The sequence below is a fragment of the Hemicordylus capensis genome, chromosome 2 (assembly GCF_027244095.1).
Source record: "Hemicordylus capensis ecotype Gifberg chromosome 2, rHemCap1.1.pri, whole genome shotgun sequence".
NCBI lineage: Eukaryota > Metazoa > Chordata > Lepidosauria > Squamata > Cordylidae > Hemicordylus > Hemicordylus capensis.
The window spans coordinates 215136592-215160276 of NC_069658.1; the positions used below are offsets into that span (position 1 = coordinate 215136592).

Genomic DNA, 23685 nt, shown 5'->3' on the forward strand with positions numbered 1-23685 from the left:
TTATAATATCTGCCAGGCTTTCTACAACAACCCCCTGCCAGATAGTATAAGCCATGTCGGACAAGGGTCAGGTATTGTTAGGCCACACCATTCCAAGCAGCTTGTCCACATCCTCAGGAGTCACAAACTGAAACTGATCCATCCTAATCACATAAGAGGAGTTGCTGGACATCTCTGCGTTAGACTCTGCAATAATTGTGGGGTCTGAGTCTGTTGGCCCCAATTCAAGAGATTTTATCCACAAAGAACTCACTTAAAACATCACAATGGGTAACTGATGATTCCTAATTCAAGGGAGGAGGGGCATGTATTAGACCCTTCACAATGCTAAACAACCTGGCTGAACATGAGCTTGCGAATACGATATGCGCAGAAAAGAATTGCTTCTTTGCCTGAGCATAGGTCTTCAAATGCTCTCTATAACTGGCCCTCTCCACCCCCAGCACAGTACTTCCAGTGACTGTTGCTGGTATCTATCTTATGTTTCTTTTTAGATTGTGAGCCCTCTGGGGACAGGGTTCCATCTTATTTGTTTGTTATTTCTCTGTGTAAACCGCCCTGAGCCATTTTTGGAAGGGCAGTATAGAAATCGAATTAATAATAATAATAATAATAATAATAATAATAATAATAATAATAAGAAGAAGAAGAAGTTGTAATCTGTCAGATTCGAGTTGAGTTTTTCTCCACTTTTGCTCCAGTTGTCTACCTTGACACTTGAGCCATATTCCAAGAAGCGATCATGTCTACTGCCCTGGTGAGTTTGTTGTCCAAATTCTCCACCAGGGCATCAACGGATCGCCGGCAGAGCCAACACAAAATCCTTCCAAGGCTTCTTGGGATCCTATTGGATCCAATTATCTTCTCGGGTGGACCATCCTAATAGGCCCCTCACCCCTGAGGAGGTGGGGTGTAATTGTGAGTCCAGACTTAACCAGATGGTGGTCTGTCCATGACAATGGGGAAATCACAAGAGTCCTCCCACCCTCGGAACACCACCTTGATCAGAGTGAGACCAGCATTAGACCAGATGTGTAATGCTGTACAAATACAATGCATCCAGGGGTTGTGAGACTTGTAGGGCTACCTTAGATGTCCTGCGCCTCCACAGCAGCTTGTGAAGCCTGAGGCCTTCCTCATTTGGAGAGATGCTGCCCATCTCCAGTTGGGAGTGTGAGGGTGATGGAAGAGGCATCCATCAGTGTCAGAGCAGCATCTAGACCTCATCATAACCCCAGTAATGTCACAATTAATCATTGATATAGTTAACATTTTAAAACACAGATTCAGGTTCAGTGGTTCCCCTCTTAATACTTTTTCTAATGGATTTGTTGTGAGTTGCTGTGAAGGAGTTTAACCTCACTTAAGTGCTTGCTACTGTACAGTAGTGGGGTGGGGTACATGATATCATCTCCCCCCTTTATTTGGATATACCTGACTCCTATCCCTTTTGTTGTCTGTCTTGCCATGCAAGTCCTCATGTCACCTTGGTAGCTTCTTGTCAACAATCCTGATGTAGCTGATGCGCAAACCTCTGTAGCTGCTGCACTCTGCATGAACAAAGGCCGCATTTGAGCCCTGGTGGCGCAGTGGTAAAACTGCCGCTCTGTAACCAGAAGGTTGCAAGATCGATCCTGACCAGGGGCTCAAGGTTGACTCAGCCTTCCATCCTTCCGAGGTCGGTAAAATGAGTACCCAGAAATGTTGGGGGCAATATGCTAAATCATTGTAAACCGCTTAGAGAGCTTCCAGCTATAGAGCGGTATATAAATGTAAGTGCTATTGCTATTGCTATTTCAGGTGCTCTCTTGGGCTCCTCTTCTAATTCTTGCCTCTTGGAGCAGCCAGGGCTGAAGGAGGCCTGGTTTCTTCAGCTGTGCTCGTCTGCATCATGTATCATGCTTGCGTCACTTATCCCTGCAAAGTAATTGCCACTCAGTGATCAAAAGAAGCATAACCAACTTCTTTTTCTTTGCTTGCTTGTTCTCTCCCCCCCCCCCCCCGTAGTTCTTACTCCAACCTGCTTTTACTAAAAATGTCTGTTGCTATTAGATTGAAACACATTTTCTCTGCTCAGGCAGGCCTCTGCCAGGCTAATAATACCTTTCTTCTCCTTGAAAACCTTGTTAACTCTAAATCAGCAATCTCATCATGTCTGCTCCCGCCAATGCAGAGGATGACTGCTTGAGGATTTTGTTTTTCAGGTTGTCCTTTTGGGTGGGGTGGCTTGTGTTTGCTCTTAATAATGTCTTCTCCTTCTTTTAGTGGGGCACATTGGTTCTTGTGTCAGTGAGTCAAATATCATGTGCTGGGAACATCTCAGGCACCTGCGTGCCCACACTTCAAAGTACCCCCCCCCCAAAAAAAAACCAGGATGGGGAAAGAGAGAGAATATCCATCCACCCCTGCCCTATGTAGAATTGATGCCTGAAAATGTGCTGAAGATCCCCTCTCCCTCCCTCCCTCTCCTGGCACTGTAAGTTTTTTTGTTGCAAGTTTTTTCCACTTCTACCTGGAAAAGTGATACTACAGACTCCTTTTAAAAAAAATTTTTTTTTATTTGCTGGAGCTCTTATCACACTCTCCTTTGTTCTTGTTTATCATGTGCATTGCTGATTTTGTCCCAAATCTGCCTTGTTTAGCAAAGCTGTTGGCAGGACCCAATTGCTGTTTGCACATCAGTTAATTGATTGTGGCTGAAGCTAATTGGTCAACAGAGCGGATTGTCAATAGAGAGTGGTGATTCCATTCTGCAAAGATTCATTGCATTTGAAGGCTTTTATGAATGGGCTGCTGAGCCAGGAGAAACAAACTGGATGTTCCTCTCTTCCCACCCTCCCCGGCTGCTCCATCCTGGCCGCTCATCCATTTTGCTTTCAGGAAAAGAAGCAGCTTTACATGAGAGTTGGGGGAAGCCAAGTTTTTCCAGGTGCACCAGTATTGCCCTTTTGATCTTCTACTCCTGCATTCTCCCTACACAGCAAAGTCTTATATTAAAACATTGTTGGGCAATTGACATTTTGTGGCGGTCCAAAGAATCACAGCAACCATTCTGGGCAGGTCTAGGATCTGGTTGCCATCCCATACGTGCAGGTGCTCTTTTTCATGCTTCAGCTGGGTTGGTGGACCATAAAACCCTGGTCTGCATTGGGAGATATATCTGCAGGGAGCTGACAAGCAGGCAGGAGCACATCCAATAGTGGCTCAGGTTTATGAAGACTTATTTAGTTATGGCCATTTCAATGTAGACACAAGTACCATGGACAGATGCCTGAGTCGACAGGCAATCCATGGAGCGGGGCAAACAAGCTCTGGGACCTGGGATAGAAAAGGGGCCAATCGCAGTGTTAACTCTGCAAAATACAGTTCCCGCTGACATCTAGAAGCAATAATTTTTCAATAATTTAACATCATCTGAGAAAGTTTGTGACCGGTAATTCCTTGCGGGGTGGGTGAGATGGGGCAGCTTATTTAAATTTGCTTTCAGCAAGACTCTGACCAGATTCACGGGTAGCCTTGTTCCCCACTTTACATTCAGATGGCAAAAATGTGGAAGCCATGATCCTAAGTTATGAGACAATGTAACTTCGCAAGGGTAACACATCACTCTTAAAATGGATTGCGTACATTGTGTGTGTGTGTGTGTGTGTGTGTGTGTGTGTTGAAAAAGGCTTCCGTTGCCATTTGTGGAAGCAAACTGCACTTTGCATCAGAATGTTCTACATACAGCAATAATTTTCAAAACAATTCTTTCAAGCTCTCTCTGACAGTTATGGTTTCCTTGCCCAATTAGTGAAAGTTTTATTGTTAATTGGGAGACCGTGTCACTTCCTTTCTAAGGAAGTATGGTGAGTTCTCTCAAATCTTAATAAAACAAAGTTCCAAACCTGGATTCTGCCACTGTGTCTCTGCTAACAAATTGTCTTGTGGGTGTGAAGCAAACACCCACACATGGAGAGTGACTATCTGGCTCGTGTCTAGCCATTAGTAGGTCCTCTGCTTTCTCCATTGGTTTCCCCCCCTCTTCTGGTTGCAGGGTGCCTTTCTCCCTCCGCCCAGGCCAGTTGGGTTTTGTATCTCACTTGCCATTCTTTGGGTGGTTGTGGGTGGCTCTGTGCTTCTTCTTCCTTTATATGTTGGCAGGTGCAGTAGCTGTGAAGGGAGGCAGCCACACCATGTGGGTATTGGTGTGTGTGTATGTGTTGTTGTTGTTTTAAGCTTACCATGCCAATATCAGTGAGATGTGGGAGATGGCAAGCATGGGGGTGTTTAATAGACTGAGAGCAATGGGCAGCAATTCAGGTAACAGTGAAATGGCCACCCCTCTTGCACTCCCATAAATGCACAAATATGCATAATACGCACAAGAGAGATGCTGGTAATCTTGTCTGCATGCTTCGGAGAGAAGTTTTGGCCAACTTTTGGATAGATGTGTATGGCAAGCACAGATGTGTAGTCCCTTGTAGGAATGTGCACGGAACCGGTTCGAATGACCGGCGGTTCCGCCAGTTTGAAGGTGGGGGGTTGACTTTAAGGGCGGAGGAGGGTGCACTTACCCCTCCCCCTGCTTCCCCCCATCAGCGCTCCATTTGCAAAGGGCCCATTAGGGTGGCAGCGTACCTCCCTGCCGCCCCATTGCCTCGTCGGACCCTATGTCAGCGGATGTACCCAATGCTCCTGTATGCATCTGGTGTGCAAGCATGACATGCACACACTGACGCGCTCAGACACATTGGGTATTTCCACTGATGTAGGGTCCAACGGGGCAGCAGGGAGGTACACTTCCTCCCCAATGGACCCTTTGCAAACAGAGTGCCAGCGGGGGGAAAGCGGAAGGAGTAATTACATCCTCCCCCGTCTTCGAACTTCTCCCACCTGGTTCCGTGCACATCACTAGCCCCTTGACTTGCAATTTGGCTTGTTAGAAAACAAACAGGAGGAATGGTATAATAACCTTTCTGCAAACACTGATCGGAATTTGGCGGTCAGAGGCTTTTATTGCATAACGGGGCAAAGAGGCACCTTTTACCGTGGTGATTCTCTTTATTTAGCAGGGGGAGAGTAACTGGCCCTATCCACCCCCAGCACAGGACCTCCAGTGACTGTTGCTGGTGTGTGTCTTATGTTTCTTTTTAGAATGTGAGCTCTTTGGGGACAGGGAGCCATCTTATTTGTTATTTCTCTTTGTAAACCGCCTTGAGCCATTTTTGGAAGGGCGGTATAGAAATTGTATTATTATTATTATTATTATTATTATTATTATTATTATTATTATTAGGGAGCAGACAGGAAAGGGCTCTTTGGAGGCTAGGCTGCAGTTGGTGCTTCTGGAATGTTCTCCAAAAATGTCTTCCAGTTTTGTTGGGTCTCCTTGACCATCCGGAATATACTCTCAGACATGTATGTCAGGATGTTCTGGGTGTTTATTTTTGGACAGTGATGAATTAAAGAGTATGGGTTGCTCTGAGTTGGCTCATATAACCTGCAAATCTTTTCTGTTGTCTTGTGTACAGAGGGAAATCATACCCATTTGCAAAGTTCCACACCTGCCATTTTCAGTGCCCCCAGTTGCTGGGGTGTGGTGGGCTTAGGTGGTGATAGACATGGTGGTCTGGTCATGGTCTACTCACACTGTGCCATGCTGCAGAAGGTGTGTGGAGTGATACCATCTTCCCCATTCTGTATGCTCTGGTGGCACTGCAGCACAGTATCCATGGTCTTTAACAGAGGAAAAGACACGGGCTTCTTTCTTCATCCTTCTCGTGAAGCGTAGGCTGCAATTCCAGTTGTTCTTGAACTACAACTCCCATGATCCCACCTTCTCCAGCCATAGCTGTGGTTGTTGTTCAACAACTGGAAAGCCAAGTTTGCCTGTACCTGTTATAATGAATAAAAGGAGTCTTTTATGGGTTCCAGACAAACTCCTCCAGAATGGGTCAAGGGAAACTCCAAGGTCCTCGCAATTTGAGGCTTGGCCCCTAGATCAGGGGAAGCAAACTGGTGGTTCGTGCTAGTGTGTCTCGTGTCTCTGCTCTTCCCCTCTACTGCCTAAGTATTTGCAGCACATTACAAAGAGAGAAGATCTGACTACGAATAGAACTTCATGAGTTCATTAGACGGCCACCTTTTTTGCATGCTGTAAACTGATCACGGGTGTGATCAATTCACAGCAGGCAAAGGATGTCCTATGTTCTTTGTTTGCTGTTGGTTCAGGGAACCAGCTTAGCCGTATCATTCTTTCTCTGAATATCCTTGCAGGCAACTCAGACAGGATCTTTTGCAAGATAGAAACCATTGCTTTTCCCTTTGGCTGGGAACCAGTCCATGGATAAGACAGTAACCTTTCCTCTCTCATCTCAATTCCAGAGCAAACAGAAAACGAAGCCAGCCACGAAGGCACAAGACGCAGGATCAGAAGTCACTTGGGGATGTCATGGGGATGGAGACAGCCCTGGATGATGTGAGGGTGGACCAGAGAAGAGGTTTGAGCCTGGATGAAGAGGAGAAGAGCAAAGAGGGTCAGTCCAGGGCTGTGTATTTGCGGTAGTTCAGGCACTGCACTCAACATCCTGAAAATCTTGCTCCCTCCTGAAGTTCTTCATAATACCGTGTGTGTGTGTGTGTGTGTAACTTTTGAATCCTCAAAGCATTGCATATATGTGATGTTCTCAGTCTTTGTAAGTTAGGCCAGTATTCTCATATTTCCTAGTTATGCTCCTCAGTCTTTGTAAGGCAGAGAGTTATTCTCCAAAATGGGGGCCGAGGCTGAGAGAACAGCAGCCAAAGGTGAGATCTGCAAGATGCTCAGATAGAAGAGCAAAAATATGTGGCTGACACACAGATGTCGATACTCCATAGTACTACTTGGGAGTTACTCTGGACAGAACTACTCGGAAGTAATTTAGTCTTGCTGACAGTTCGTATTTTATTTATCTCTGTGTGTGAGGGAGAGGAGAGGATGGAGGTTTCTCCTGTCCCCCGGCCATTAATGATCCCAGTTCCAGACTCTTCTCTCCAGAGGGAGGGGACAGAAGGGATGGCTTAGGGGTCTAGCTGAGGGTCAAGATGCCAATCCACAGAAGCGGCCTCTCATTGATCTCTCATTGAGTCTCCAGGATATAACTCTGTGGATCTGCCTTATACTTCTTCTAAAGGAGCCCATTGGCCAGTCTGGCTGACTTGTAGCAGTTCTCCAAGACCTTTCCTAGCCCTTCTGTCTTACACCGGGTGATGCTGGGGACTGAAGCTGTGCCCTTCTGCCACTGAGCTGCTGCTCCTGATGATGATTTAACAACATTTTATGTGACCAAATATAACCAGGAAACTTGAAGTGGATTCTGATTTAAGTTGTCTTGCATACAGTAGAAACAAGATGGGCTCAAATGTGTGTGGTAAATGGCTGGTGATACTTTGGAAGCCAGAGGAGTGATCGGATAGGGCAGGTTTGGGCAGGCGGGTGGGATTGTTGTGTAGTTCCTTGTCTTTTCCCATTGACAGGAGAATCAGTGCACATGGTGTAAAATAGACACCTACAGATTTTCTGAAGTTTTTTCCTCAGGCTGGAATTTGGCATTTCTTGATGTACAGTAGTTTGCAGCCCCAGAGGTGGTTTTCCCAGAACAGTGATTCGTGCAGAAATGCAGGGTGTGATCTCCGCTGAGGATGAGTCGTTCTTCCTACTTCTACTACTACAACAAATATTTATATACTGCTTTTCCACAAACATTTCCAGAGCAGAGCCTTCTATGTCAGTGGCGCACGTTCCTGCAATAAATTAAAGCAGCTGCTAGAGTGCGGAGGAGTGAAGCTGGGTTTTAGCAGCAGTCAAGTACACAGGGGTTGGAAACAAGGGAAATTACTCCTTATCACCAGCCCAAAATTAGTAGTCAATGCCAAGTCCAATCAGGGTCGCCAGGAGAAGGGTTGAGTTGCCAGTTCCTTGGTCTAAGGGTTCCAGAGAAAGTCACACGTCGATATCCAGGCCAGGGTCAGGGGTCCAAGAGCAAACAGCACAATTGTTCTGGGAGCTGGAAACGGAATCCGCATGCTAGAGCGATCAGTTGAAACCAGCGTGATGCCGACAGAGTGGTCTGGCTTTATAGTTCTTCAAGGTCCCACACCAGGTGAAGCCAATTAAGACCTCTGCCTGCCTTCGAGCTGCAAGTTCAGGCGCCACCCCATCAGACTTTGCAGCCAACAGGCTGCTTCTACGTTGCCCAACACGCTGCTCCTTTCTACGTTCTCTTCGGCGTTCCACATGGCTCACTGGTCTACTGCTTGGTCCCAGCTCCTCCCCATCTGAAGAAAGCAATGACTCTCCGGCAACCTCTTGCTATTCTACAGCAGGTGAGTGCTCTGTCCAAGGGGCTTCTTCGTCAGTATCCTGCAGGAGGGTTCCCTCAGGGAGCTGTGAATCAGACAATTCTTCCTCGGAGTCAGACCACTGCCTGACATTCTAGACACTCTAAAAGTAAGGACTGTAAGATTCAAGGGTGCCTCCAATTTTAATTAAGAAGAAGAAGGATCCCTTTGCTGTCAGACGTTTGGGGAGCACCAACAATGGGGATCTGGCCATATTCTCTTTTTTTGTGGATGCCAAATTCTAGCCAATGGCTTCTTTTGGCAAGTTCATCATAGGAACACAGGAAGGTGCTGTATACGGAGTCAGGCCCTTGGTCCATCTAGTGCAGGATTGTTTTCAATGACTGGCAGTAGTTCTTAAGATTCCAGATGGGAGTCTTCCCCAGCCCTACCTGCAGATGTCAGGGATTGAGCCTGAGACCTTCTGCATGCAAAATATGTGCGCTGTGACTGAAAACCAGGCCTGAAAACAATTTCCCAAGCCCCCTTGCTCCTAGAGCTTGTTACGCCCATTTGTCCTCCTTGAGGCAGCTAAAGAGAACGTGGGCTGCTGGTGTGTGGCAAAGGAGCCAGGCAGTCGGAGCAAGTGACTCCCTGCCGCTCCATTTCAGAAGAACTGCATTGAGCTGTACGTGCTCACCTCCTGTTCAGCTTCCAGCATGAAATAAATGGCCTGAAAAATGCCGATGTCTCCTGGGGGATGAGAGATAAGTGGCACAGGCAAATCGGAGGGTCTTTGAGAAGGGAAGACGGGAGAGATGAATGGCTACGTTCTAGATGGGCAGCTTTTAAATAAGGATGGAGCCTGACTACTGGCAACTGCTTAACTGATAGGACGGAGACTCCTTCAGCCCCGTTACGGAAGGTCTGACTTTGTGTCTGAGTGGCTTCTGGAGCTGTTTGGGAGATGTTGCGAGCGTTGGCTTCAGCTTGGCTGCTTTTTGCAAATGTGGAATCCACAGAACAAAAGTTGCTTGTTCTTCATGTACTCTGCAATGGAGAGCTCTTGTTTTCTTCCCCAGTGGCTAATTCAGTCCTTATAAGCAACTGTACAAATAAGTTCTTAATTCATTCGGATGTTTATCTGTTTTTACTTATTTATGACATGTATGCTGCCGTTCTGCCTGGGCTCTCTTGTTCAGTTCTTGCCAAAGGCTGCTTCACACACGTGCTCATCCGTCACTTGATGGTGCTACCATCAAGAAATTGCTTGCACATGTGAATCACAGGAAAATCAGCCAGAGACTTTCCTGCCCTCCAGTACTCTTCAACTAAGGTAGGTCACAAATGCTACACTAGTCATCCAGTGCACAGAAATCAAGTGTGCACCTTGGAAAGGAGTTAAGAGTACATATTTTTATGGAAGCATAAGAACAGCTCTGGTCAAAATCATCCAACATCTGGTCAAAATCATTGCCATAGAACCGGTTCCAAATTTTCACATCCACTCTGGGCTCTATTCCATTTTTTTTCTTAGTAGCAAAGGAAAATGGAGACACCAGGGGAATATTGGATCTGAAGTAGCTGAACAAGTTCCTCAAGAACCTTCAGGGTGGAAATTCTCAAGTCCATCCTGGCATGCATGCATCAGGGGTCTTCCTTAGCATTGATTGACTTGTCCGAGGGCTATCTTCGCATCGCAATCAGAAAACGTCACCAGAATTCCTTCGGTTCAGCTACAGCATGAGACACTTTCAGTACTGTGCTCTCCAATTTGGATTGGCATTGACTTCTCGGGTCTTCACCAAGGTGTTGGTGATGGCAGTGGCACAGCTGCACAAACAGGGTATCTATCTGTTCCCGATGACATCCTGGTGAAATCTTTGTCCAAAAACAGGCCCTGAGGAACATCCCTTGGTGTGCCTGTAGGAACATGGTTTCATGATCAACCTGGATAAGAATTCCCTGTCTCCATCCCAGGTACTGGATCATCTTGGGATGTCGATAGGCACCAGGCTCTATCAGGTCTGCCTGATGCAGGAGAGGCAGCTCAAGATTCTGTCAGCTGTATGTTCTCTCAGAGTCAAGGATGCAATGGACCTCATGGAGATGATCAGCCGTATTAGGCATGATGGTTTCATGTCAGGATTTGTTGCCTTGGTCCCGCCTTCACTCCCGACCCCTTCAGCATCTCCTTCTCCCCTCCCACGAGCAGATTGCCCTTCAGTCCCACTTTCTGATTCCAGTGCTGAGGGTGGTGCATGGGACTCTGGTCTGGTGGCTGCAGACTGGTCGGCTTAAGGAGGCCACCAACCTTCAGCCCCCAGACCATCTGATGATCACCAACAGATGCAGGTTTGATGGGGTGCGGAGTACACATGGGAGATAGGACTTTGCAGGGAATCTGGTCTGCGGAGGAGTCAAAGAGAAGCATCAATTAGCTGGAATTGAGGGTTGCAAAGTTGGCACTGTTGGCACAAAGTTGACTGCGATTCAGGGGCATCAAGTTCTAATCAGGACCAACAATGTGTCCACAAAGGCATATATAAACAAACAGGGAGGCACAAAGTCCAGGTCCCTGCACAGGGAGGCGTGTGTGCTGTGTCTCTGGGCATAATGACATCTGCTGTCGGTCAGGGTGGAACATCTAGCAGGAGTCTCCAGTGTGTTGATGGATTGGCTCAGCAGGAATTCATTAGTGGAATCAGAGTGGGCGTTGAATCCAACATTCCAGTAGGTGGTCGATGTAGACCTTTTCATCACGGGTGAAAAAGTGCCCCTGAACCTTTTCTTCACATGCCTGCCATGTCCTCGGAGAATAGGGACAGATGTGCTGGCTCTTCCTTGGCCACAAGGGCTGCTCTATGCATTTCTGCTGGTTCCTCTTCTATCCAGGATGCTGCAGAAGATCCAGACAGAGCTGACAGAGGTGGTTCTGGTTGCTCCTCATTGCCCTTGCTGCTCGTGGTTTCTGGATCTCTTACATCTGGCAGTCCAGGATGGATGGTGGATTCTGGTGTGTCCACGTCTGCTGACCCAGGGAGTGGCAGTCCACCCTCAACGGAACCTTTTCCATCTCACAGCTTGATGGCTGAGTGGGAAGGCCTCAGTGTGATGGACTATCTGGATGCTGGCCTATGGGGGTACCTGGTGTGCTTTTCAGGCTTGTGCCTCTCGTGGTAAGTTGGTCCGTGCCGTGGAGGTGCATGACAACCTTGGATTCCTGCAGACTGGTCTTGACAAGGGTTTGAACACACCAGCATCCTCTTTTTGTCTCCTTTCAGGATAGTTCTTTGGGGAAGAAAGTGTCTTCTACGACCATTTCTAGGTGGCTCTGAGAATGTATCTGTCTGGCTTACAAAAGCTTAGGGAAGGTCCTCCTGGGTGTCACGGCCCATTCCTTGCAGGGGCAGCCACTTCTGCTGTGGAGAAGGACAATTTTCCTGTGGCTGGGATCTGTTGGGCCTCCGTTCCACTCGGGCCTCTGTTCATTCTTTCTCTAAACATTATAAAATTGATGTGTTGGTTTGTTTGTTTTTTGTCCTCCAGAGCTGCTTTTGTCAGACAGGTTTTGCAGAAGGTGCTCTTTCAGTGACATGCAGTACCTTGGCCCCCCTGGGATGGCACTGGTCTTCTGCATTCCATTCGTTGGAGCCTCTGGAGAAAGGAACAGTCTTACCCGGATTTCTTCCTTCTGGAGAAAGGGAAATTCTTACCTAGTACTCCAGGAGTTCTCTTTTGCTTTTTAAAATTTTTATTGGTTTTTACAATATCTTAACAATCCCATCACATCTAATTAAGTAAATATTGACTTCCCCACTCACCAATCAGCACGATTCATTAACTAACTATACAAGTCAACCATTGCTATAATAATTCAAAACATATATTCTACACATTGCAAACTTGATTTTACTCTACCCAACCTGCTATTATTACTAAATTTCTAACCCTGCTGAAAAGTCTATATTAGAAAAATAGTTCTTTAAGTATAGTAAGAATGGTTTCCAATCTTCTTTAAAACATTCCAAGTTTTCATCCCTTATCAATACAGTAAGTTTTGCCATCTCAGTATATTCCAAAATTTTTATCAACCAATCTTCTTTTGAGGGCATTTCATTGTCCTTCCATGTCTGCGCATATACTATTCTGGCCACCGTGGTTGCATACATAAAAAATGTTAAGTTTCTTCTGGAAAACTCTCCTTGCGTTATTCCCAGCAGGAAGGATTCTGGCCTCCTAGGAAATGTCATTTTAAAAATTTTCTTCAACTCATTTATATATCATATCCCAAAAGGCCTTTGCCTTCCCGCAAGACCACCACATATGAAAAAAAGTTCCTTCACAATGTCCACATTTCCAACATTTGTTTGGAACATTTTTATACATTAATGCTAATTTTTTGGGTGTCAAATACCACCTGCACATCATCTTGTAATAATTTTCTTTTAAAGTATAACATGCAGTGAACTTTAAATCCATTTTCCATAATTTTTCCCAAGCTGCCATATCTATATTATGACCCACATCTTGAGCCCATTTTATCATAGTCGTTTTAACCACTTCATCTCTTGTCTCCTCCAAAAGCAACAGCTTATACATCTTAGAAACTGATTTTTCGTCATTTTCACACAGCTCCTTCTCAAATCTTAACATTTGATCCTCAAATCCAACTTTAAGATCCTTCTTATAGATTTCATTTAACTGATGGTACTGAAACCAGTTACTAACCAAATTTTGTACTTCAATTAGTTTTTTTAATTTACAGCCCTTTTCTTGGAAACATAACAAATCCCTGTAGGTACCCCATTCAGGTTGCATATTTGCCTATTTACGTTCTAAAGCTTCAATCGGGGACAGCCATAATGGAGTTTTAGATTCCAACTATTTTTTTACCCACACACTCATTAGACTCCTTCTTACATAATGATTAAGATTAGTACTTCAAGAGTTCTCCAAGACTCCCAGAGGGCATTCGGCCCACCCTGTGGAAGGTACCTTGGTTTGGTTGTAGGTTGTGTTTTGTTTCTTGAGGCTTCTGCCAATCATATGGAGGATGTATTTAGGGCATCCTGGAGCTATTCTCTCTGTGGCCCCTCTTCTCTTGGTTCTCCTTTTTTGTCTTTTGAATTTTGTTCTCAAACGAATTGTTCTCCAATTTGTTCCATGTGTTGAGTTTTTTGCTTAGTTCTTTTTTCTACAGTGGATGGTGAGGGGTGTCTCTGCTTTTCCAGTCTGGTCTGGGAAATTCAGGGTGGTCGCTCCCCCGGAGGAGTCTATTCAAGTTGACCCTGCCATTCGCTCCGAGGGAGGGGCCTAACTCATTCGTTGGAATGCTCTTCTGGAGTCTCAGAGAACCAGTATTTGTGTGGATTGCACAGCATAGCATGCTCCTGAATAACAGTCAGACACAGTTTCATTTGGGTTCATACAAATGTTGCCCAAGGCTGTCTTGAGTTTGAACAAACAACTTTATTTGAAAGCAGGGTGAAGATGAGGTGCTTGTGGAGGCAAGAAGCCGAGTTATGCAAAATATGAAGAGCAAAAAATTTGCGGTCTAAAAAGGGCAAACATTTAAAACAAAATAAAAAGAGGAGATAATGTGGGTAGCTGCCAGGAAAGAGGGTTAAGATCCTCCCTGATTCCTCTTAGCCTGGCTGGAGGTAACTGAATCAACTGTATTGGCCCTGCTTCTCCCGTTTTTAAATCAATGTGCCAAAGGCTTGTAGGCACCCCTCTTCTTTTGCAGGAACTTCGGGGGGTTTTTTTGAGACTCCTTCCTTTGATGCAGATCCCTGTCATTTCCATCAGGGCAACTCAAGATTTTTGTGCATCTGAGGCAGGGTGCAAAATGTCCCTCTTCCCATTGCCACCTCGCTTGTGGACACGGTCTCCTCCTCCCCTGCCTGGCTCAGCAGCAACCCACAAGGAACCATTCTGTCTTCCTCTTTGGCATGCTGCATCTTAAATGAAGAATGGCATGGAGGTCCTCTCTGAAGATGCTCTCCTCGCCTCCCGCACTTCCTCTTCTACTCCACCTGCCTAGTTTTCAAGTACATGATGCCTAGGGAAGGATAGATTGGTTCTTTGCTCACTTGCTTCCAAGCTAGGTATAGGGGGTAGGCAGGTGAGACAAATAGAGGTGACAGACAGGGGGCTACAGCCATTATTCCCTCACCCCTGATGATCTGCTGCCTCATTATGAGGCTGGCCCCAATCCCCATTTTACAGGTTAGGAAGACTGAGGCAGAGGGCCCCTTACTGTTTACCAACGGCTGCCCAGTGAGTCCATGGCTAAGCAAGCCATATGGTTTTTCAGTGGTGGTCAGGCATGGCAACAGTTTGCTAGAGGAGGGAAGCTTGAGGTGTCGGCTTCTGCAGCCCTCCCTCCGTCTCCCACCCAATACAAGTTGGAGTCTTAAGGCGGAGAACCTTGGCTATGGGGGAGCTTATGGGCTGAATCTGGCTCCCAGTTGCCATCCACTGCTGTGTAGATGGTTCTTCGCAGAACATTCCAGGCATACCACCAGATTGGATTACAAAAACAATGATACATATTTTTAAAATCAGAAACATTAGCTATGCTTTATTTAAATGAGGTTTTTTTTTAAAAAAAAAAAATCAGCTCTAATACATTTCCTTCTTAATCTGGTTTAAAATGAATGCAAATAACATAGTATCTCTTGAAACAGAATTAATCATCCTCTTACAAACTTCTGAAAGCCTGCTTTCTTTTGTAAAGAGAGAACTGTGGCAGGCTGGGGGGGGGGAGGCAGACAGGTCTATTTGCCAGTCATCACACCGTGTGATAGTTCATATATTACTTCTTCTTGCTAATATACTGTTTTCCAGCAAAAAACATTCTCTAAGCATTTTACATTTTTAAAAAGTTAAGACTATTTATTTATTTACTTACTACATTTATGTACTGCACCATCCGAATGGCTCTGGGCAATGCACAGCAGCAAAAATAAAGCCCGCAAATCAGTCATATAAAAACAATCATTATAAAATAGTTTAAATACAGTTTAAAACGATTAACAATTAAAACATTTTAAACAGTGTAAAGACCCTGGAAGGCCAAGCCAATCTGTTGAAGGCCAACAATGAACTCAAGCTATGGATTTCTGCCAGGAGTGCATTCTAGAGCCCAGGAGCAGCTACAGAGAAGGTCTGCCTTTGAGTCACCACCAGACATACTGGTGGTAACTGGAGACGGACCTCCTCAGATGACCACAATGTGTGGTGGGGATCATGCAGAAGAAGGCGCTCTCTAAGGTAACCCAGACCTAAGCCATTCAAAGGTAATAACCAGCACTTTGTATTTTGCCTAGAAACATATCGGCAGCCAGTGCAACTGTTTTGAAACAGGCATAATGTGGTCTCTCTGGGTTACCTCAGAGACCAGTCTGGCTGCTGCATTTTGAACTAACTGAAGTTTCCCAACTACGTACAAAGGCAGCTCCATGTAGAGCGCATTGCAATAGTCAAGCCTGGAGGTTACCAGCTGATGCACCACTATTTTGAGGTCGTCCTCTTCAAGAATGGACACAATTGTTGACTCAGCCGAAGCTGATAGAAAGCACTCCTGACCATAGCCTCCATCTGAGATACCAGGGTGAGGCCTGGATCCAAGAGCACTCCCAAGCTGCGTACCTGTTCCTTCCGGGGGCGTGTAACCCCATCCAACACAAGAAGATCTAACTCATCTCTCAAATTCTAAACCCCCCACAATGAGCACCTCCGTCTTGCTTGAATTCTGTTTCAGTTTGTTATTCCATGATGATGGCAGGGGCTGGCAAGCTGCCATAAGTTTCAATCTCTGATCCGTCCAGTTGACTCTTAACTCCCATGTAATGCCCGGTAACTCATGAGCTCTGAAACTGACTCAGTGTTAGTAATCGCATTATAAATATGTATTGCTCTCTACACACCAATCAAATAATGTGGCTATTGACTTTCTGTCCTATCGAGAAAACATAGAAAGTGGTTTGCATAGCAAAAGAATGGACAAAATGGCTCCCTGTCCCCAAAACCAAGGGAGGCCTTGTCCACTCCCTTTCCTCAGTGGCCAAGGGGGAGGGGTGGATTAAAGCAGAAAGGAACTCTGGGAAGAAGAAGCAGCACCTCTCTTTGAATACTTCTGAGTACCAGTTGCAGGGGAGTAACAGCAGGAGGGAGGGCATGCCCTCAACTCCTGCCTATAGGCTTCCAGTGGCATCTGGTGGGCCACTTCGTGAAACAGGATGCTGGACTAGATGGGCTTCCTTGGGCCTGATCCAGCAGGGCTGTTCTTATGTTCTTATGAATAGAACCTGTCATTGCGATTGGTTATAAAAGAGATCCTGCTTGGGAATATTTTGAAGAAATCCCTTCACTGAATAAAAAGGGGACAATGCAGCATGTGTGAACCATGCCACAAGGAGATGCCAGGCCTAGCTGTCAGGCTGAAGCAACATGTGGTATAAAACTGACAACTGGATTTCTGAAACATTTAAATCCGCCCCCTTTCCCCCTTGGTGATTGAAATTGTTTGATTCCAGTCCATCTGCCCTGCACACACCACCTCTTCTATCTTTGTAAGGCTTGAGAGCTAAGCCCCATGTACTACCGGCTGTCAAATTAACCCATTTAGAAGTCAGTAAAGGCCAGTGCATTGTTCTCCTTTTGGTTGCTCAGGGCCTGGGAGTTGGGACAACTTTTGCCCGGTCTGCAGAGTGTAAATACAATCTTGCATTGTGTGGCTGGGGAGAAATCCAATTTGGCTTTTCATTCAATATGTGTGTTTCTCTAAGGAAATTCAATATTTCTTTCGGCAGAGGGCCTCAAAAACAGCTTTATCTCGAAGCAGCAGTTATGTAACTGCACCCCTGGACTATTTCTGGCTGCATCTTGCTACCTTAAAAAAACCAAGCCTTTAAATAAACGGGTATAAATAAGACTCTTGAAACTCATGCTGCTGGGAAATGTTGTGATACAGACATCTGCCAACAAAGACTTCTGCAGGGTGACTCTTAACAGCTTCATCTGACTCTGGACTTAATCATTTCATAGAGCTTGGTGTTACGTGCTGCTTTATCTGATGTCCCCCTCCCCCTACCCTTTGCAGTGTGTTAAGCCCTGGTTTTCCTGGTCTCTAATGCCAGCGTCTCAAGATTGGGAGGTTAGCTGCTAGAGCTTCCTGATGAGGGTTTCAATTTCCCCATTCCTCACTTCTCCCACTCTCCCTCCCCTTCCTGTATCCTATTAGCAAGGAGTGACCTTTTATAGGCAGAATTGTCCAGGCATATTGTAGGTGAAAAACAATCTCTTAAGAAACAAATTGGGGTGGGTGGGGGGACAGTTTGCGTCTTGTCTGTGGAGCATCTATTATTTACTATCCCTTGAATAGACTTGATAACTTTATTCATGAAGCTGGAGGGAGGGGAGAGAATAAAGTTCCATTAATTCACACGGAATGCAATAAAGGAAGCGGTCTCAACGCAGCTGCCACCATGACCCACTTGAGGGCTGGCTGGGATTTGGGGTTGGGGAGCAGGGGGGTTGTGCTGGGATGCTCAGAAAACATATAGCAAGGTGGAAGTGGGGCTGGGCGGGAGAGGAGCTCTCTCTTGTTTTATGGGTGGTCCTCTGCCTAGATGGGGAAAATATTGGCACATCTATCTGCCCGAGGACGATGCATGCTCTCTCAAAAGCGCACAAGAGAGGTGACAGTGTGCCGCTGAAATGGATGGCACTGGCTCTTTGGAGTGGGGGGAAAGTGGGGGCCGTTGGGCAGGAAGGAGATGAGAAGGCAGGGCTGGAAAACACACATCACAGCGGCCAATACCACAATGGCATTTTGTGATAGACCCCGGCTCTGTGCCGGGCTTGATTCATGTTCCAAGTGCAGCTGCTGCCTTTGAAGACCTTGCAGGAGGAGCCGATTGGCAGAGGAGTGATTAAGGGTCTTGGTTCGATTCTTCATTTCCCAAGTTTGGAGACGTTGTGTAAGGGCAGGTCCAGAAGCCGGCAGCACTTGCAGACAGAATGAGCTAAGATGGGTGAGCCAGAGGCAACCCCACCTACCCACTGCTATTTCTACCATTGACATTTGGAGTGTTTGAAATCCAGGCCAAGGTCTGGAATGGAAAACGAAATCCTTTTAATGTGTGAGTCAAGGGCCGTTCCTGGGGATGGGGCCTCAGCTCAGTGGTAGAGCATCTGTTGTGTATGCCAAGGGTCCCAGGCAGGGCTGGAAAAGACCTGGAGGGCTAGTGCCAGTGAGTGTAGACTGTGCTGAGCAGTGGTCCCTCTAATTTTTTTCATCTCTGTGCGGAATGAGTTTTGTTCTGGGCGGCAGTATCAAGGCAGTGTGCGCACACCTGCATTCAGAATGGGGCCTTCCTGATTCAACCTGAGCGGGATCAAAAATGAACTGAGCAGACATCCAAAAACTTGTGAGTGTGTGCACGCCTTTGAGGGAACAGTGGTGCTGAGCTAGATGGACCAAGGGACTGACTCAGTAGATGGCAGCTACCTATGAGGGAAGGACGGAATCTGTTCCAGAGATCACCAGAACTTGGTATCTTGGTGCATAATTAGCATCCTGTGAACCACAGTATTTCTTTAAGAAGGAAATGTCTATTTATGATTTTCAAAGCGCCAGCAGTATGACTGTTCCTATCCATTAAGACAACATAGTTCAGGTTGGAGATTCAGGAACAGAGGAAACTGCGTTATCCCGAGTCAGATCCATTGGTCGGTCTAGCTCAGGACTGTCTATGCTGACAGGCACTGGCTCTCCAAAGTTTGAGGGGAAGTCTCTCCCAGGCCTATCTGGAGATGCCAGGGAATGAACCTGGGATCTTCTGCACACACAGCGCTCACATGTAGTCTCCCATCCAAAATGCAAACCAAGGTGGACCCTCCTTAGCAAAGGGGAAAATTCACTGTTGATTGTTGTTGTTGTTGATATCATCGTCGTCATCTCAGAAACCAGAGGGGGACTAGTCAGGACCCTCAAGTGGGGCAGGAAGTAGAATTTCCATTGTAGAGCCTCACCAAGGCCTGCAACTTTAGAATAAATGATGTTAGATGAGCTTGTGTATGTTTGCATGCACATCTTGGCTTTACCTGCAGAATTAATTCAGGTCCTGACTGAATTCAGGTCATGGAATTCTGCTATTCTTGCACATGGCATTTCAATCGCTTTGGCTCAGTAATTTGATCATAAAATCCACACAGGCCCAAGTTGCAAGAGATCAGCTTTGGTGTTTAAGATGGCAGAGTTTCATTTCTCCAGGTTCTGGGGGCACCTTGGGTCCTTTTGTTTTTTCTGCCGCAATAGAATTCTCCACCAGGAAGTTTTTACTGTAACCTTCTTGGAAGTGACTCTCTTCCTCCTCTGTCCATACAGGAGAGTGCAAGCCAAAGAGCCGTACCCCAAAAGTCAAAGGGGAGCGGAAGAAGAAGCAGCAGCACCCCCACCCGCTCTCCCGGCCGCCTCAGCTCCCCCTGCAGCAGCACCTGCCTCCAGTGCTGCTACCACAGTCCTCTCTGCTGAGACCAGAGGAGCTGCAGCCCCCTTCCACAGAGGGGGAGAGATCTGAGGCCAGGTCCCTACAGCCCGCCTCTGAGGAAGAAAGCATCCCACCCATGCCTGCCCTCGACGCCCTGCCCTCGGAAGCCCTGGGCGAAGAGGGTGAGTCGCGGCCTCGCCCCATCATCCCCATGCTCTATGTGGTTCCGCGGCCCAAGAAGCTCTCTTCAGCAGAAAAGAAGCGCATGTCCTGCCAGGAGGTGTTTGAGCGCTTCATCACGCAGGAGCCGGTGGCCCCTCTGGATCTCAGCACGAAAGACGAGGAGAGTGGCGAGGGGGAAATGGCGGAGGCCCATGCGGAGCCCAGCAAACTGCAGGTAGTGGTCCAATGTGGAGGGTCCAGTTGCTATTTCTGGTAATGCCAGTGGCGGGGCCTGAGAGTTTGTCCACAGAAGGGATGCCAGTCCCCTCTACATTCCAAGTTGGAGGAAGGCTCGACCACCATCCTGTGTGGCCAGGCTGTACAGAATGGGCTGGAGGGAAGAGCAGCTCTGAATATGGTGGTGTTTAGAATGAAAATGTCAAGGACCATGACGCTGCCCCTCAGCAATTTTCCTAGGTAGTCAAAGCCCCAAGAATCCCACAGGCAGACGGCAGGCCTGCTAACTTGTGAGGCTTGCCGATACAGGCAAGTTCAACCAGGCACTGCATGAGGGGTGGGCAGCAAATGCTTCCTCATCTGATTGGGGGATGACGCTTCCCCAGCCTCCTGTATGGCAGGCCGGCCAGTCTTGTGTCCTCAGCAAAACCCAGGGAGTGTGATATTGATTGGGTTTTGTTGAAGTGGAGCCTCGCGGGCCTGGCTTTGAGCAGAAACTTGGAAATGGTGCTTGGAACATGCTCTAGCGTGGGGTTCAGAACAGCCTAGAAGCTGCTGCATTATAATATCATTTATCAGCCCCTTTTGTGTTTTCTGGTGCCCCCTGATCATTTATGGAGGCCTTTCCCCCTGGATCATGTCAGAAGAGTCTCTGAGGCCTGTTGGCCAGCCGGTACTGACAGTGGGTACCCTCAAATATAGTGGCCCCTTCTTATGTAACTTGGCTCTGGCTTCCTGTAAGAACCCGCACAAGAAGGAACCCCTCATTAGGGGGCAATGTTGTGAGCAGCTTGTGCAAGACCCTCCACATTTCAGAAGCAGGCTTACTCTATTCCTGATGTGTCGTCATTCCCCCGCTCCTCCTTCGCCCTCTCTGATTCTCTGAACCCATCTTCTCTGTCCTTGGATCTGCAGAAAAGCTACAGGCCATGTTTATTGGACTGCTAGTGCCTGATGGCTGGCTTAGCACCAGGAATGGCTCACTCAAACAGATCAGGAGAGCTGGGACCTTTGCTCCTGGCCATGGTCAGGTTGAGCCCCTGAGCTGTGTCGTCAGCAGCAGTGTGGGAGCCCGCCCCCCCAACCCAGGAGGACATTCTTTTTTTAAAAAGAGGAGCAATATAGTGTCCAGCAATTCCCACATAGACTCTGCTACCAACATGCCGCAGATACAGACACAGTTATTGCTTCTCATGCAGATTGCATGAATCTGTTGTATGTGCTGTGTGCAGATCAGCCTGTGGGTCTGTGCTGGTGCAGATGCAGCCCCCAGTTCCAGACTTGAGGTGTTCCTTCCACCCACAGCTTTGCACTGTGAGGCTTCTGTTGTATAGTGCAAATTGCTGGCACCTTCCAAATGCACCTGGCAAACATGAATCTTTGCAGCTGTTGGGGGGGCCTTTTTAAATTACCTCCCGTTTTCTCTTCCTCTTCGTAACAAGCTTTTAAATGTTTGCAATAGTGCTTTACAATCTTCTGCTCTTTGCCATCAGTACAGCCCTGCTTGGCAGGGCACAGTTGACCCCACTTTACCAGCGGGAATAGTAGGGCCCCCCCCCCCGCCGCCTATACAGTTCATGCACAGTGGAGCATGACTCACATCCTTTGACTCACATCCTGTGTCTCAGTTGGAGGCCTCTGTGAAGAGCAGACCCAGCTTGAGGAGGTGAGCATGCTTTTCTAAACATCTAGCCTTTCCCCCCTTTCAAACTAACTAACAGGAGGAGAGGAGATTTTGAGGGGCTGTTTTCTCTTTAAGGGATAAGTCCTAGTCTCTGTGTGTGTTATTTGCCAGGGCTAGCATTTGCCAGGGCCAGCAAACTCCAGTGTTTTTGTTTGTCCCTGCCTGGAGGGGGTGGAGTCAGCTAGGGCTGGGGGAGACCCCACGTTTCCTTTGACTCACATCCTATGTCTCAGTTGAAAGCCTGCTCTCTACATAAGAGGTGAAGGCCCAAGAGCATAGTGAACAGGGATAGCAAACAGGACGTTGGAGTTTTGCAGGAGTTTAGCGGGAGGAGTGCGGGGGAGCCTGGAACAAGCCCCTATGATCACAAGGAGCCTGGTGGAGAAGAGAACCTAAGTACAAATCCCTCCCTCATATTCTTGGGAAAGGCTGTTTGGACTGTTAAACAGCTGACCATTACAGCTGAGATCTATCCTTCTAATAAACTATCTCTAAATACTGTAAACAGCCAGCAAAACCACTATGAAGATAGGAAGTCAGCAGGGGAGGGGGCACTTCCCAGTGTATTGCACAGCGTGCTACATTTATGACTATTTGCCCCATGAGCAGAAGTCATGGGTGTGTGCTCAGTGCAAGGAGCTCCTGGCTCTCAGGGAACAAATTCATTCCCTCGAGACCAAGGTGGCGGATCTGGAGACGCTCAGAGAGACAATTAGGCATGTGGACGAGACCTTCAGGGACATGATAGAGGCATCCCATTCCAGGGCTGATAGCTCCTTTGCTGTCAGGGAGAATGAAGGTCTTGGGCAAGGAGGACTTTGGTCTGAGGAATAGGGAAATGCTCCTTTAGAAGGGACCTCTTCCATGGATGATGAGCCCATATCCTCTAGCACAGAGGATACTCCTCTGGGGGGTGGGGGCCTCCTTGTAGTGGGTGATTCAATCATTAGAGGTATAGAGAGATGGGTTTGTGACCCGCGTGTTGACCGTGTGGTGACTTGCCTGCCTGGTGCGAAGGTTGCGGACATCACACAGCATCTAGATAGGCTGTTGGGCAGTGCTGGGGAGGAGACAGCTGTCGTGCACGTCGGCACCAGTGATGTGGGGAAATGTAGTCGGGAGGCCCTGGAAGCCAAATTTAGGCTGGTAGGTAGTGTATTGAAGTCCAGGACCCCCAAGGTAGCATTCTCAGAAATGCTGCCTGTTCCATGCACAGGTACAGTGAGACAGGCAGAGCTGAGGGGTTTCAATGTGTGGATGAGACATTGGTGCCAAGAGGAGGGGTTTAGATTTGTTAGGCACTGGGATACAGCTGGGCAGTATCCGGTTCGGCAAATGCCATCCTTTAAAATGCAAGGGTACAAAGGATTCAGATAAAACAGAAGGAGACAGAGCAGAACCCCATAAAGAGCAGACAGAAGCCTGTGTCAGCTGGTCAAGGAGTCAAAAGAAAGATAGTATACACCAGGGAAGAGATTCAGCGTATAGGTGCTTATATGCCAATGCCAGAAGCTTCCAAGCCAAGATGGGTGAGCTGAAGTGCTTGGTTGCTAACACAGAAATAGATATAGTGGGCATAACAGAAACATGGTGGAACCGTGAGAACCGGTGGGACACTGTTATCCCTGGATATAAACTCTATAGAAAGGACAGGGAAGGGCGCCTTGGAGGGAGAGTAGCACTGTATGTTAAAGAAAGGATAGAATCTTACAAGCTAGAAAACTTAGGTGGACCGGAGTCCTCCACAGAAACCCTGTGGAACGTGCTACTGGGGACGTGCTATCGCTCTCTGGATCAAAA

At 47.2% G+C, this 23685-nt stretch overlaps 1 protein-coding gene across 2 annotated transcripts in view; it reads left to right on the forward strand.

Annotated features, from left to right (window-relative positions):
* The window catches only part of KDM4B (lysine demethylase 4B), a 246379-nt gene that overhangs the window by 177058 nt on the left and 45636 nt on the right, over positions 1 to 23685 (forward strand). For both annotated transcript variants that reach the window (XM_053295002.1, XM_053295003.1), the window contains exons 10-11: positions 6367 to 6518; positions 19700 to 20199. In XM_053295002.1, the coding sequence (XP_053150977.1) occupies positions 6367 to 6518; positions 19700 to 20199 (652 nt within the window). The remainder of the gene's footprint in view (positions 1 to 6366; positions 6519 to 19699; positions 20200 to 23685) is intronic.